General features: G+C 46.7%; 1 protein-coding gene across 1 annotated transcript in view; it reads right to left on the bottom strand.

Moving 5' to 3' along the window:
* Positions 1 to 12609, bottom strand: part of ALK (ALK receptor tyrosine kinase) — a 732834-nt gene that overhangs the window by 318718 nt on the left and 401507 nt on the right. Inside the window, exon 4 of the mRNA XM_024999478.2 lies at positions 7659 to 7860. Coding sequence (XP_024855246.1) covers positions 7659 to 7860 — 202 coding nt within the window. The remainder of the gene's footprint in view (positions 1 to 7658; positions 7861 to 12609) is intronic.

Raw genomic sequence — 12609 nt, 5'->3', positions numbered from 1 at the left:
CACCTAGGTCATACCGAGGGGTATGAAACTGATAACCTTGGCCCATCTCACAACCACTCTCCCCAAATGCTGAGCAGTCTGGAGGAAGGCTGGCCCACCTTTATAGGAGCAATTGGTAGGGGATGAGGGGAACACCCACTCCACATTATTTAATTTAACTTCACAACCACCCTATGAGGTGGTTCAGTTACTACCATCACACAGAGAGGAAAGCTGAGGCTCCAGAGACTAGCCTCAGAGCACACTGAGTGTGTGTGCTGGGGGAGGGGGTGCCTCCCTGCGCTCCTAGGACTGGAGTCTCACAACTGCCTCTGCTCGAGAGTTCCCAGCTGCATGACTGTTCCCATGACACCGTGACAGGGCTGAGTGTGAGTTTTAAGGCTTTTAAAAATTATCTTTAAAGCCTTTGAATGGCTCTCTCTTTTTAGTGTAAATCACCCGGACATTAAAGCCCTTATTGTATATTTATTAGTGTGTTATTCAGACCAAGGGGGAAAAGAGAGAAGCTGACACTACGAATGACTTTGAAAGCGAGAAGAAGCGGGGCCTGAAATTAAATCACTGTGACAGTGCCACTCGAGGGCATCAATTTCAATAAATGATCACCTTTTGTTCACTCCTGGTCCCGTTTGTCATGCGGGCAGGATGCGAGGAGAACTTTGCCCGGGACGCTGAGTACCACAGGCCTCTAATTTCCTCACGCTGGCCAGGCCTGCCACAGTGCCCTGAACCAACTGAAGGTACGCCCAGCAAGGCTGAGCAGAGGCCGTCGGGCATCCTTTCAGAGGCAAATGCCCTGTGTCATCTTTCCACACTGCGCTTCCCCGCTCCTGCCCCTCGCTCAGCCTCCTGAGACCATCCAGTATATTTATAGGGAAATCCAGGTTTCTGTACAAAAGTGGTGAAAGGTCTCTGTGGGTCAGTAGTAGGTAACTGTATTGTGTGCCAGACTAGTGGGCCCATAAAGCAGACTCTATCACTTTCTGCTCCCCTGTCCTGACTGGCAACCTGAGGCAGGGGTGCTTGCATTGTGCGATGGAGGAAGGGGAGGCAGCGGTGAAATCTCCACTTCAGGAGGGAGGAAGCTGAGGCCGGGAAGGCGGTGGTTGTTCTATTACCACACTGCAAACTAGCAGCTAGGACTGAGGGCTCACCCCTGACGCCCAGCAATCAATATTGCTTTGGGTTAAATTCCTTTGGCAGGTCTTCCATTGGGACTGTTTCTGGTTTTAAAGCTGGGATCTTTAGTCAGAACCAATCGGTTTAAATAAACATGGCAGCCGTGTGGGTACCCAGCACAGACGTGAGTTCTTCTTCAACTGAGAGGGGAGTGCAGATTTTAATCTCAGGGCAATGAGGTTGAGGACTTCTTGATTGAGATTTTCTGTTTAGCTGGGAAACAGACAAATGGAAGCACTGGAGGATGGGGCTCTGGGGCCCAACACGGGCGTGGGTCCTGGCTTTGCCAGGAGCCTGCACTTTGACCTTTATCACATCTCATCAGGCATTGAGCCCTGGCTTCCCACATCAGGAAATCAACGAGACAGATGGAACTCAAGTCTCCTCTGAGTGTAGGGGTTAAGCTCCCACAGATAGGTGAAGTTCTGTGCTGTGGAGAATCTTATTTCTCTGCTACCCTCTGGAATGAGTCTCATTCGTGTTGTGAAAAGGCCCTGATGGCTTATCTTGGCTCAAGCCCAGGTATCATCAAATCCTTTAGGTTTAAAACATCTTTTCAAGTATTAGTAATTCAAAAGATTGGCAACTTCTATCCCCCCAGGCCCAATTCTTCCCTCCACACACTGTAGTTCTGGTCACACGTAAGAAAAGTCCCCAGATACCCAGGGCTGCAGGAGAAAGCTGTATGCGCGAGGAGGAAGGCAGACTTGTGACAGATGTCATGGAAGCAGTCTTGGAGAGTCGCTCTTACAGTCTGAGACACCACCAACCCTTGGGCTTGTGTTCTTGAGTCCAAGAAGCTGCTGATTTTACATTGCCAATTGCTGCTGGACAGACTGCTCTTTCTAAAACAGCTTTCAGTTGAAAGGCAGGGGAGCACAGGAGAAGAAGGAACTGAGATGCCTGTGCTGGCTTTCCTGGACAGTGGTCTTAGCTCAGCCTCTTAAAATTTCTGGGCCCTAATTTAAAAACATCTGCATAAGCATCTGCTGTTGCTGTTGAACTTGTGTCTTCCTTACTGAACTGGATGCTTCTTGAAAGAAAGCCTTTGTCATCTCCGGCTGTGTATTCCCAGCACCAATGATACAGGTGGCACTCCATCCATGGTGCTTACATGAATTATAAACTGAGAAGGATCTATTAATGTATCAAGTATCTACTACAGTTGGGCACCGTGTGCGCCATTCTCCTCATGCCATTCCAGTTTGTTGTTCAGTTGCTCAGTCATGTCTGACTCTATGCAACCCCATAGACTGCGGCACGCCAGTCTCCTCTGTCCTTCACTACCTCCCAGAGTTTGCTCAAACTGACATCCATTGAGTCAGTAACACCATCCAACCACCTCATCCTCTGCTGCTCCCTTCTCTTTTTGCCTTCCATCTTTCCCAGCATAAGGGTCTTTTCCAGTGAGTTTGTTCTTTGCATCAGGTGGCCAAAATACTGGAGCATTTCACAGTATACCATGTTAAATAGGTATTATATTCGTTCAATTCACAGAACTCTGTGGCCTCTAATTTCCAGTTAGGATGTCCTCTGCCTGCTAGATTCTGCAGTCAGCGGGGTTGGGCAGTTTGACAGCCCATTTCTCTGCTTCCTTGAGTCTGTGGCCTTTCTGGCTGGGAAGATGAGCAGATGAGCAGGCCAGGCATTCATTGTCGGCTGTCCCCTGGGAGACTCCGGGCAAAGCCTGACTGTCTTGGCAGACTCAGGCGTTCTCGCCCTGTGAATCATTTAGATCTCACACACTCTGCTGCTGCTGCTTTCCAGGCGACTGGGAGGGGAGCATCTGTTGGGATTCCCCAACCGCTGCCCCTGCTTCCTGTGCCTCCTCGCAGGCTGCCGCCCCGCTGGTGTTGCACTGAGTGGTCTCCCAGGGACTTGCTGGCCTCTGACTTGTCGTTCCTCTGAGTCAGGCTCTCCCGAGTCGACAGTGTTATGACAACTTCCTCCCTTGTTACTACAAATGCTGACTGTTGTTTTCCCAGCAGCGTTCCCCAACCACCGTGTTCTGTTCTGAGAGGAAGCCAGCCTTATCCGTAGTCATCACTGTCATCACCACCACGATTTCACCATGTCCCCCTCACTGCATTGATCACTGGGCTCCTGGGGTCATCTCTGACATTATAGGGAACAAGCTTCCAGCAAGGCAAACTGCCAAGGATCCCCAAATCAAAAGATTCTTGAGAGTGGCACTGACCTCATAATCAGAAAACAGATGAGTTGCAATCCTGTGTGATCCCAAATTGTAAGCAGAGTGGAGTAGATCAGGGTATTAAGTAAATGGCCTCTTACATGTGTTTCCTGATCAGAGTGTACAAAACCCTTCACATCCTTAACTGCACGGACCCCACATGACTATGTGAGAAGGGCAGCACCATCATTCCCACTTTACAAATGGTAAATCTGAGGCTTAGGTAGGGATGGAATGTGCCTGAACTCATAGAGCTCATTCATGAAATATCCTTTCACAAACCATCAAGGTTGGCTTTCCACATCTCTAGCACCTCTATGGTCCTAACAAATACAAAATACCCAATAAATGACTGTTCATTGAACTGACAATTGAATAGTGACATAGGACTTAAATTCAAGACTTTGATTCACAGAACATTATTATTATTATTTTTGCTGCACTACTGTGGTTCAATTGAGCTCTTGCAGCAATGGGTGAAAACAATCTAGAGTCAGCCTGATGAGGTTCAGATGCCCTCCACCCTGTCTAGTCAGTGACCTTGGACAAGTTATTTGGCTTCACTCAATTTCCTCATCTGTGAGATAGAAGATAGTAACACAGTACCTGTGTTGTTGAGTATTAAATAAGAAAACACATTTAAAGTGCATAGCAGTGATTGGCATAATTAGTGCATAATTAGTGTTAACAAGTTACTACTCAAGGGTGGGAATGGGCCTTATATGTCTGTGAAACCCAGGACTTGGCACAGCGGCTGGAACATACACACGCCTGCCAACACTGACACATATGTGACGGGAAGCAAGTCCTTTACCCCTCCTGGCCTCAGTTCCCAACACTTGTGAACTGACATGGTGGGACCAGGTAAATTCCAGTGTTCTTCCCCACTCTAAAATGCTCCATTTCAGAGGTCTCAATGGGACAGTTTTGCCCCCCAGGAGACATCTGGCAATGTCTGGAGACATTTTTGTTGTCATGACCTGGGGAGGTGCTACTGGCATCTAGTGGGTAGAGGCCTTGGAAGGCGGGGGCCACGCTCAGGACAGTGCCCACAAGAAGAACTGTCTGGCCCCAGATGTCAATAGTATCGAGACTGAGCAAACCCAGATCCAGCTGGACGTGAACAGCTAGAGTTCTCTGAATTGATGGAAAGGGCCTGTGGCCTGCAGCTTGCCAGGGTGCCCAGGGAAGCACCCTCAGGGCTGGCTCAGGTGTCTTTAATTTAAACCAGAATCACTCTTATCATCAAACTCCAAAATGACTCTGCCACGGCTAGGAGAGAACATTGTGGCACAAGACTCACGGAGCCTGGCCTGAGGCAAAGCCCCTAGGATGCAGGGGCAGCCCTACCAAAGCCAGGGTCAGTGGGCTTGCCCATCACCCCTGCAGCATTTCCCTTGCCTCAGCTCCCTCCCTCCAGGGGACAGATGACTGCCAGTGATCAAGGAGTCATGCTGGGAAGAAAATGCTTTGGCCTGCGAAATGGACACAGAAATGGCAGCCTCAGGGAAAGGTCACAGCCTCCTGCATTGTGCAGTATTGGTCTCTGTGTTCTCACCACATATGGAGGGAAGGTCACCATTACATGCCCCCCGGATCTTCAAAGAAGCTGCTGCTGCTGCTAAGTCGCTTCAGTCATGTCCGAATCTGTGAGACCCCATAGATGGCAGCCCACCAGGCTCCACCATCCCTGGGATTCTCCAGGCAAGAACACTGGAGTGGGGTGCCATTTCCTTCTCCAATGCATGAAAGTGAAAAGTCAAAGTGAAGTCCCTCCATCGTGTCCGACTCTTTGAGACCCCAAGGACTGCAGCCTACCAGGCTCCTCCATTCATGGGATTTTCCAGGCAAGAGTACTGGAGTGGGTTGCCATTGCCTTCTCTGTCAAAGAAGCTAGCTTGTCTCTTTTCGCAAAGTTCCTTCACTTCCATCTCCTCTTTCGCAAACTCATCGGTTCTCCCTGAATTCCTGCCGAGAGGCTATGGGTTTCCCAGAAAGAGGAGAAATGACCCAGAAAGACCCCAAATGAAGAAAGGGGAGAACTGAAGTCTTGTTTAGGTTACTATAAATAGGCTGCCGATCTCCTCTTTGTCTCAGTTTTCCTGTCTGTTAAATGAGCAGAGACATTATTTTGCCAACAAAGGTCTGTCTAGTCAAAGCTATGGTTTTCCCCATAGTCATGTACAGATGTGAGAGTTGGACTATAAAGAAAGCTGAGAGCCAAAGAATTGATGCTTTTCAACTGTGGTTTTGGAGAAGACTTGAGAGTCCCTTGGACGGCAAGGAGATCCAAACAGTCCATCCTAAAGGAAATCAGTCCTGAATATTCATTGGAAGGACTGATGCTGAAGCTGAAACTCCAATACTATGGCCACTTGATGCAAAGACCTGACTCATTTGAAAAGACCCTGATGCTGGGAAAGATTGAAGGCAGGAGGAGAAGAGGGTGACAGAAGATGAGATGGTTGGGTGGCATCACCGACTCAATGGACATGAGTTTGAATGAACTCCAGGAGTTGGTGATGGATAGGGAGGCCTGGCATGCTGCAGTCCATGGGGTTGCAAAGAGTCAGACATGACTGAGTGACTGAACTGAACTGAAATGGGACCTCAGATGATAGTTATGAGCACAGGAAGATAAAGAGGGGATGGCTTTTTGTAAGCCCCCACAGCGAGTCACACCAAGGAGCAGTCATCTTCCTGAGGATGCTGGACAGGGACCAGGCCCTGCTACTTAGGACGTGCTGAAGTCCTGCGGCATTTGTCCCCTTGCAGGCATGCATGTTCTCAGCTGGCATTTCAGGGAGACCCCAAACTCCAGGTCCCCCTGTGACATCAGTGAGTCCTCTACCCGCTCCCCACTCCTCCAGCACTTTAACAGATTGATAGCCTGAAGTCCCAGCAGCACCAGGCAGCACTCTCTGGACTCTGCCAGGCTTGGTGGGGCAGGAATGGTGAGCAGAAGGCAAAATAAATAGCTCATGGGGCTGGGCAAACACATACAGGATGGCACTGCGGCTGAGGCCACCACCAGCCCCACTCATGGATGGGAGACTTTGCCATCTGGTATTCTCACAAGAAAAGGAGGCCATGATGGAGGAAGGCGTGCCCATGGCTCACCCCTAACACCTGGCATTCTTGATTTCTTGTGAACACAGCAAGAAACACTTGGTGGCCGGGCCCCTCCCAGTCAGGCCAACGAGACATTTCTGAGGCAAGAAGACGCATGTGAGTTTCGATATGAGGAGAACATCCTTTCTGAAGCCAAGATTTCATTCCTGCTGGGACAGTAGTAGCAGTTCTTTGAAACACAAATAAATACAGATGGGCCAGTAGCAGGGGGAGTAGGGTGAAGCCTTTCAAGAAATGAGTAAGAGGCTGTATAGTTTTATTGGAATGGTGGTAGGTAGGCTCTCCCCACTGACCCAGTATAGCACAGAGGTGGAGATGGGCAACATCACTGTTCAGTTGGAGTCTCTCTGAAAGATATTTTCTTAGAGGAAAGTTAAGCCCTGTAAGCTTAGCTAGAAATGTGAGGTCAACTAGCACACATGCCTCTCTCACTCTTGTTGATTATCAGAGCAGGGACCCCTCAAAGCTGGGGTCTTATGGAATGAGAAGAAAGGCAAGCGCAGAGATTCCCTTGTTCAAGTTTGCTTCCCAGAGTCACCGTTTCTAGAGGCCCGACAGATCACTGAGGAAGCAAATGAGTATGTCCAGGAAGCTTAAGTTCAATGACAAGGGTACTGGGTATGACATCAGTGCTGTGAAGCCTTGCTGTGAAGCCTGTCTTGCTCCTCTCCTCAATCGGCACCGTGCGGCAGCCCTGATCTCTTCCACCGTGGGGTCCCGCACTGCTGTGGGACCGCTTAGGCAGCCACAAAGGTTTGCTCTTTCCCTTCCTGCCAAAGTTCCCCTGGTAAAAACCAGTTTCCAGCATATTAAATTACTTTCATTTTGGCCTTTTAACACTCCCCTTGGCTGTTTTCTTCTTGGCTCCATCTGGACTTTGGGAAACGAATATCTTTAATACCCACTCATTAAATGTCCACTCTGCCAGCTGGTCCTCTGGCCTCTGGAAGGACCGCCAGCCTGGGCAGCCAGAGGGCCCCACAGATCAGTGCCCGAGACACCACCCAGGGAATAATAGCAGTAATGGCTCAATCTGGACCCTACCCGTTAAAGGACGATTGTGAGTTTTAAGTAGATGTCATAGAGTCTGGAAATTTGTAGCCAAAAGCCACATCTCCATTCACATACTGGATTTGGGACACGGGGAAGGACTCACCCATGCTTTCCCGGAGTGGGTGCCAGGAGGATCTCTCTTCCAGCCTCGTTGTGGGGCAGCAGCTGAGCGACGTACCTGCCCGACGGCTGCAGGTGCCGATGCACCGAGACGGCCAGCCGGCAGTGCTCGCTGCTGCTCCTCATCCACGGGCTCAGGATCGTGTGCTTGGAGTTTGCCGAGGTGTTGAGGAGGAGGAAGGCACCTGCCAAGAGACACGGAGAGTGAGTCTGCAGTGTGTCCAGATGAGAGGACCAGCATCAGCTCTGTGGTGGGATTAGAGAGACCAACGGCATTAGAGTCAACGATGCTGGAAGTCTTCCTCCAGCCTCTCACCTTCTTCACGCAGCCAATCTCTTCCTTGCTCTCTTAGGCTGTTTCCATAAAAAGTAAAGCCTCAGGCAAAGATAGTGATCTGGGACTTATTATCAGGAAGACCGAGCTTCTCACCTCAGCTTCCCTACTGACTAGTTCTGTATCTTATCTTTGAATCTCAGGTTTCTCGTCTGTAACGCGGACAGCCTAAGAGAGTCCCTCACTGCATATATGATCCCAGAGTGGAGCCAGGGTATCAGTTCCACCTCATAAACCTCCATGTGTGGTATCTCCAAACCTCACAAACCAGGACACTCTGGGGCATCTCAGGCCACCCAATGGGTCACAGTTTAAATCTGAGCTGACCTGAGTTCTTCATATGACACTCAAGCCAACTTCAGACTAAACTGATATCTGTTGGACAATTTAGAGTTTCTGAGGAATGTTTGGGTTGGCTCCAGGCTGTCTAATAGTTATGACCAGTTCAAGATTTTCTTTGTGTGGCTTATTTTGGTCACTTATTTTGTAGCCAAGATCATGGCTACAACTTCTTTGCTTACTAGCTAAGTGATCTAGAGCAAAGCATTAACTTTTTCTTGTTTCAGTTTCCTCATGTATAAAAATGGTATGGGAAGGGTTGGCCGAACTCAATAATCTTTTTTTTTTTTTTAATAATTTTTTAAGACCCATTTCAGCCCCTTAGTCTATGAATCATGTGAATCTGCAACTATTCTCCACAAAGAGAGCCCTACAAATCCATCCTGGTGCCATGTCTGTGGCAGAGTTTCCCTCTGGGGCAAGCCAACCCTAATACCAGCAGCACAGGCCAAGTGACCTACACAAAACCTGTGTTTATGGGGATTACTGTTGGCATAAAAGAACAGCATTATTTTATTGTTCCTGGTATTCCTTCTGATGCATTAATATCACTTGCCACACTTCTCCATTGAAGTTTTGGACCATTAGATGCTGCTCCTTTTGCAGTGAAAGCCTGTCTCATAAGATCCTTGATTTCTCCTGTGGGAACCAGCTAACGAGTATTCAGCTTCTTTAACCACCCCCAGCACATAGAATTAGTCTCCTTCACAGATAACCCAATTTATCGAGTAGGCAAAGGAACCATACTTTTTGTTGATAAAGAATGATATGGAAGAAAGAAGGGGATTTCTACCAGAAGCTAAGTATTTCCAAGGACACATATTGTGTCAGGAATTTGGAGAGTTGCTATATTTTAGAAGTAGATAAATATGACTTCTAGTTACAATCAGGATGAAGTCAGCACAAGACTGTTTCTGAACTGAATCAGGGACACGGGTCAGTACTGGAAACTGAACCCTCTGTAATTAGTGGGAAGTTTTCAGCATGGTGCACGGGCCTTTAAAAAGTGCTTTCTGACCCTCAGTAAATAATCTGTATTATTATCCTATTTTACCATGGGGAGACATTCTTGTTACGGGCACATAGGTTAAAAAAAAAAAAAAAAAAGATAATTAGAATCAAAGACTCAGAAAGCACTTTAATTTGATCCAATGTAATGCCCTTGCTTTTCTAGAGAAGCAGACTGGAGATCAGAAGTGGGAAATAACTTGTATAAAGTCTCAACTTGAAAGTCCAAACCAGATTCCAGGTCTCTGAACTCCTAATCAAGGCTCTTTAAACCTTGCATCTTTCTCATTGCCCCACTGTATTCTTTATCCTAAAATGAAATGTAACCAGAGTGCCTTGTGGCCAAGTTGTATAACGCAGGAGCCAAGAGGGGTGGGACAGGAGAAAGACAGGCAGATGGGTGCTGGACCAAATCCATTTGTTCATTGGCCTCTTTACTCACTCCTTTCTGCCCTCAGATTTCATTTATTGGATGCCTACTTTGAGCAAACATCCAAGCACTGGCTCTGCCCTGGGGACACAGACATGAGTCAGACACAGTTCTGGACTTCAAGGAACTCTAGGTCCCATAGGGGTGATGAGACGTCTGCACTAACTTTAATCAAAGGTAGAGGTTATAGAGTCATAAGACACATACAGACAAAGTACTTTGGGAGGCTCCACAAAAGATATTAGGTTCAGCTGGGAAGATTCATAAAGAAGATGATCTTTGAGCTAGGTCTTTAAAGGAGAGAAAAACAAAGATATTGGCAGAAATGGCTATGCAAAATTTGAGAGGAAGAGGAGTCAAGGCAGAAATGCAGAAAATGTGTCGTGGCATTTGGATGCAGAGTGGGGCACATGAAGAGAAGGCTGAGAAATAAGGAAGGCTGGTGCATGTGGGCCAGACCACAGAGAACATTTCATTTCCAGCTGAAAAGTATTCAACTATACTTTGGACAATAGGGAGCCAGAAAAGATTTTTGAGCAGGATAGGCACCTCATCAGAGTGATGTTTCAGGAAGATTAATCTGGTATGGTGGGGGAGAAGCCGGATCAAAACTGACCCAACCTCATCCTCCACCATCCGTCCACACCAGGCAAGGACAAGACTAAATGCAGATGTGATGTGTTTAGTATGTTACGTTGTAAGCAAAGGTGCTGTGTTAGGGACAACTCTGGGATCTACTGAGGCTTCCAACCATCTGTTCAGAGCAAGTGAGAGCCCTGGAAGTATCTCTGGGGCACAGTCTTGTGGCAGATACTTTGGGGTGCATTCTGAGCTTAGGATGAAACCACACATGCCACATATAAGGGAGCACAGTAGTGTGTCTGGGTCTGAGACCCTACGCTGGTATTTTTCATTGGGAAAAAGTTGGATTGAAACCAGCTTTTTGAGCTACTGAGAGAAAGAAAGCAGGCAAAATAAAAGAGGTGCTTCCCTTTTTTGTCAGTGAGCACACACTGATGATTGGGTATTAAAGATATTCGTTTAACCCCTGGGAAACTCGAGCTCCCAATAGGAGCAAATCAAGCTGAAGTTGCTGGGGCTTGGGGCTCATCCTCTCCACTGTCCCTCCCTCCTGGATGTGAAACCACATGTAAATTCTGTCCTTGTGATTCAGTACCTCAATAATGAGACTCTTTCAAAGCTGACTGGAAGATGGATTACTTTTCCAGTTCTAATATGTGAGATGATGTTTATATGAATTTTATTTTGTGCAACTGGACTATCAATAAGGGACTGAGCTTAAAGTATTTTCACTCTCAATAAAACTCTATAGTTGAGAGCTATCTCTTCATCAGCAGCTTTCCTCTACCCCTAAAAAATAAAATAAAAGGAAAAAATACATTTCATAAGCTCCTTGGGATATTGTCAGTATAAATCTTTTAAAGTCAGTGAGAATTTATCTCTCCTCTTCCTCTTTCCCATTTCCTGTTTATTTTGCTCAGAATAGCTTGGGGCTATGGGAAGGCTCCTGGGGTCCCTTCTAATTAAGAAGGATGGCCTGGCAGCTCACAGACCTTCTCCCAGAGTGGGCCATAGTGGGTGGAGAAGCAGATCAAAGAGCCCTGCTTACCCGGTGCCACGATTGTGGTTTCCTTATTACGTTATTGTGTTGATGTGTTCAATGATTAAATATGAAATGGTTATTATTTCTACCTCTGGTCATAGGCATAGGGATGTGTCACTCTCATCTAAGCCAGCAGGGCTCAAATTATGAGACAGAAACCAAGGGGCATGAATCTTGAGATCAGACAGACTCTTTTATATTCAGGCTCTATCTCTATTTCATTCTAGGCTTTAGACAAATTATTTAACCTCTTTAAACTTTAGTTTGCTCAGATTTAATATGGCTATAGCCTACCTCCTATGGCTGTCATGGAGATTAAATTGAATTGCATATGTGAAAGTGGCTAGTACAGTGTCTGGCCCTTAGTAGATACGTGATGAATGTTGATTTCCTGCTTTGAGGGGTGTCAATCTGGAGCTCCTTTTATCTATCCCTAAACTTGAAATCAGAAGGACCAGATTTCAGCCCTGGCTCTGCTACTACCAAGGTTTCTTTGTTTGTAAAATGAAAAGGTTGGATAGAATCTCTCTGAGGACCCTTAGAGCTGCAAACTGTCAGTAATTCTATCTGCCTGCCTAGAATATTATTAATCTAAAGGAAACATGTCAAGTCTCCAAGCCCCTAAGTCCTAAAGACTTCTTCTCCTAATTTAGCTCTCTGAGGCTTCTAAACCAACAGTTTCTATCAATTGACCAAATATTCTGTGGACTGTGATTCCCGGTTCTGCTTCCTCTCTTCTAATTTACACGAACGCATCTCTGTGAAGGGCTCCTGACGGAGCATCATTTGTTCTGTAGATGCTTTTGTTACAAGACTGGTACCACCTCTAAATGTTTCATATTTAACACAATGCTTGCCATATGGCAAGCACTCAATGACTACAAATCAAAGTAATTTATACATAAAGCAAGGAGTCAAGTAGTTCAGAGTGGCTTGTAATAATAATAATAATAAAAACTATCCCCAATCATGCTCCTCACACCAAGTCCCAAAAATACTTTTAAGGAATTCTGATGTCTTTGGCCAGCTGCTTTCATGAGTCTAGATATCTGGATTTAGAGTGTTATTTGTTGGTGCAACAACTTTAGGCTCATTAACATTGATGGTACAGTAAGAAAAATGATCCTATCCCCCTTCTATTGGGTTGGTCAAAAAGTTCGTTTGAGTTTTTCCACACGATCTTAATAATTCTTTATTTC

Source organism: Bos taurus, chromosome 11 (assembly GCF_002263795.3).
Source record: "Bos taurus isolate L1 Dominette 01449 registration number 42190680 breed Hereford chromosome 11, ARS-UCD2.0, whole genome shotgun sequence".
Taxonomy (NCBI): Eukaryota; Metazoa; Chordata; class Mammalia; order Artiodactyla; family Bovidae; genus Bos; species Bos taurus.
The sequence above is the reverse complement of the archived record's forward strand: the minus strand, read 5'-3'. Positions and strand labels throughout refer to the sequence as shown.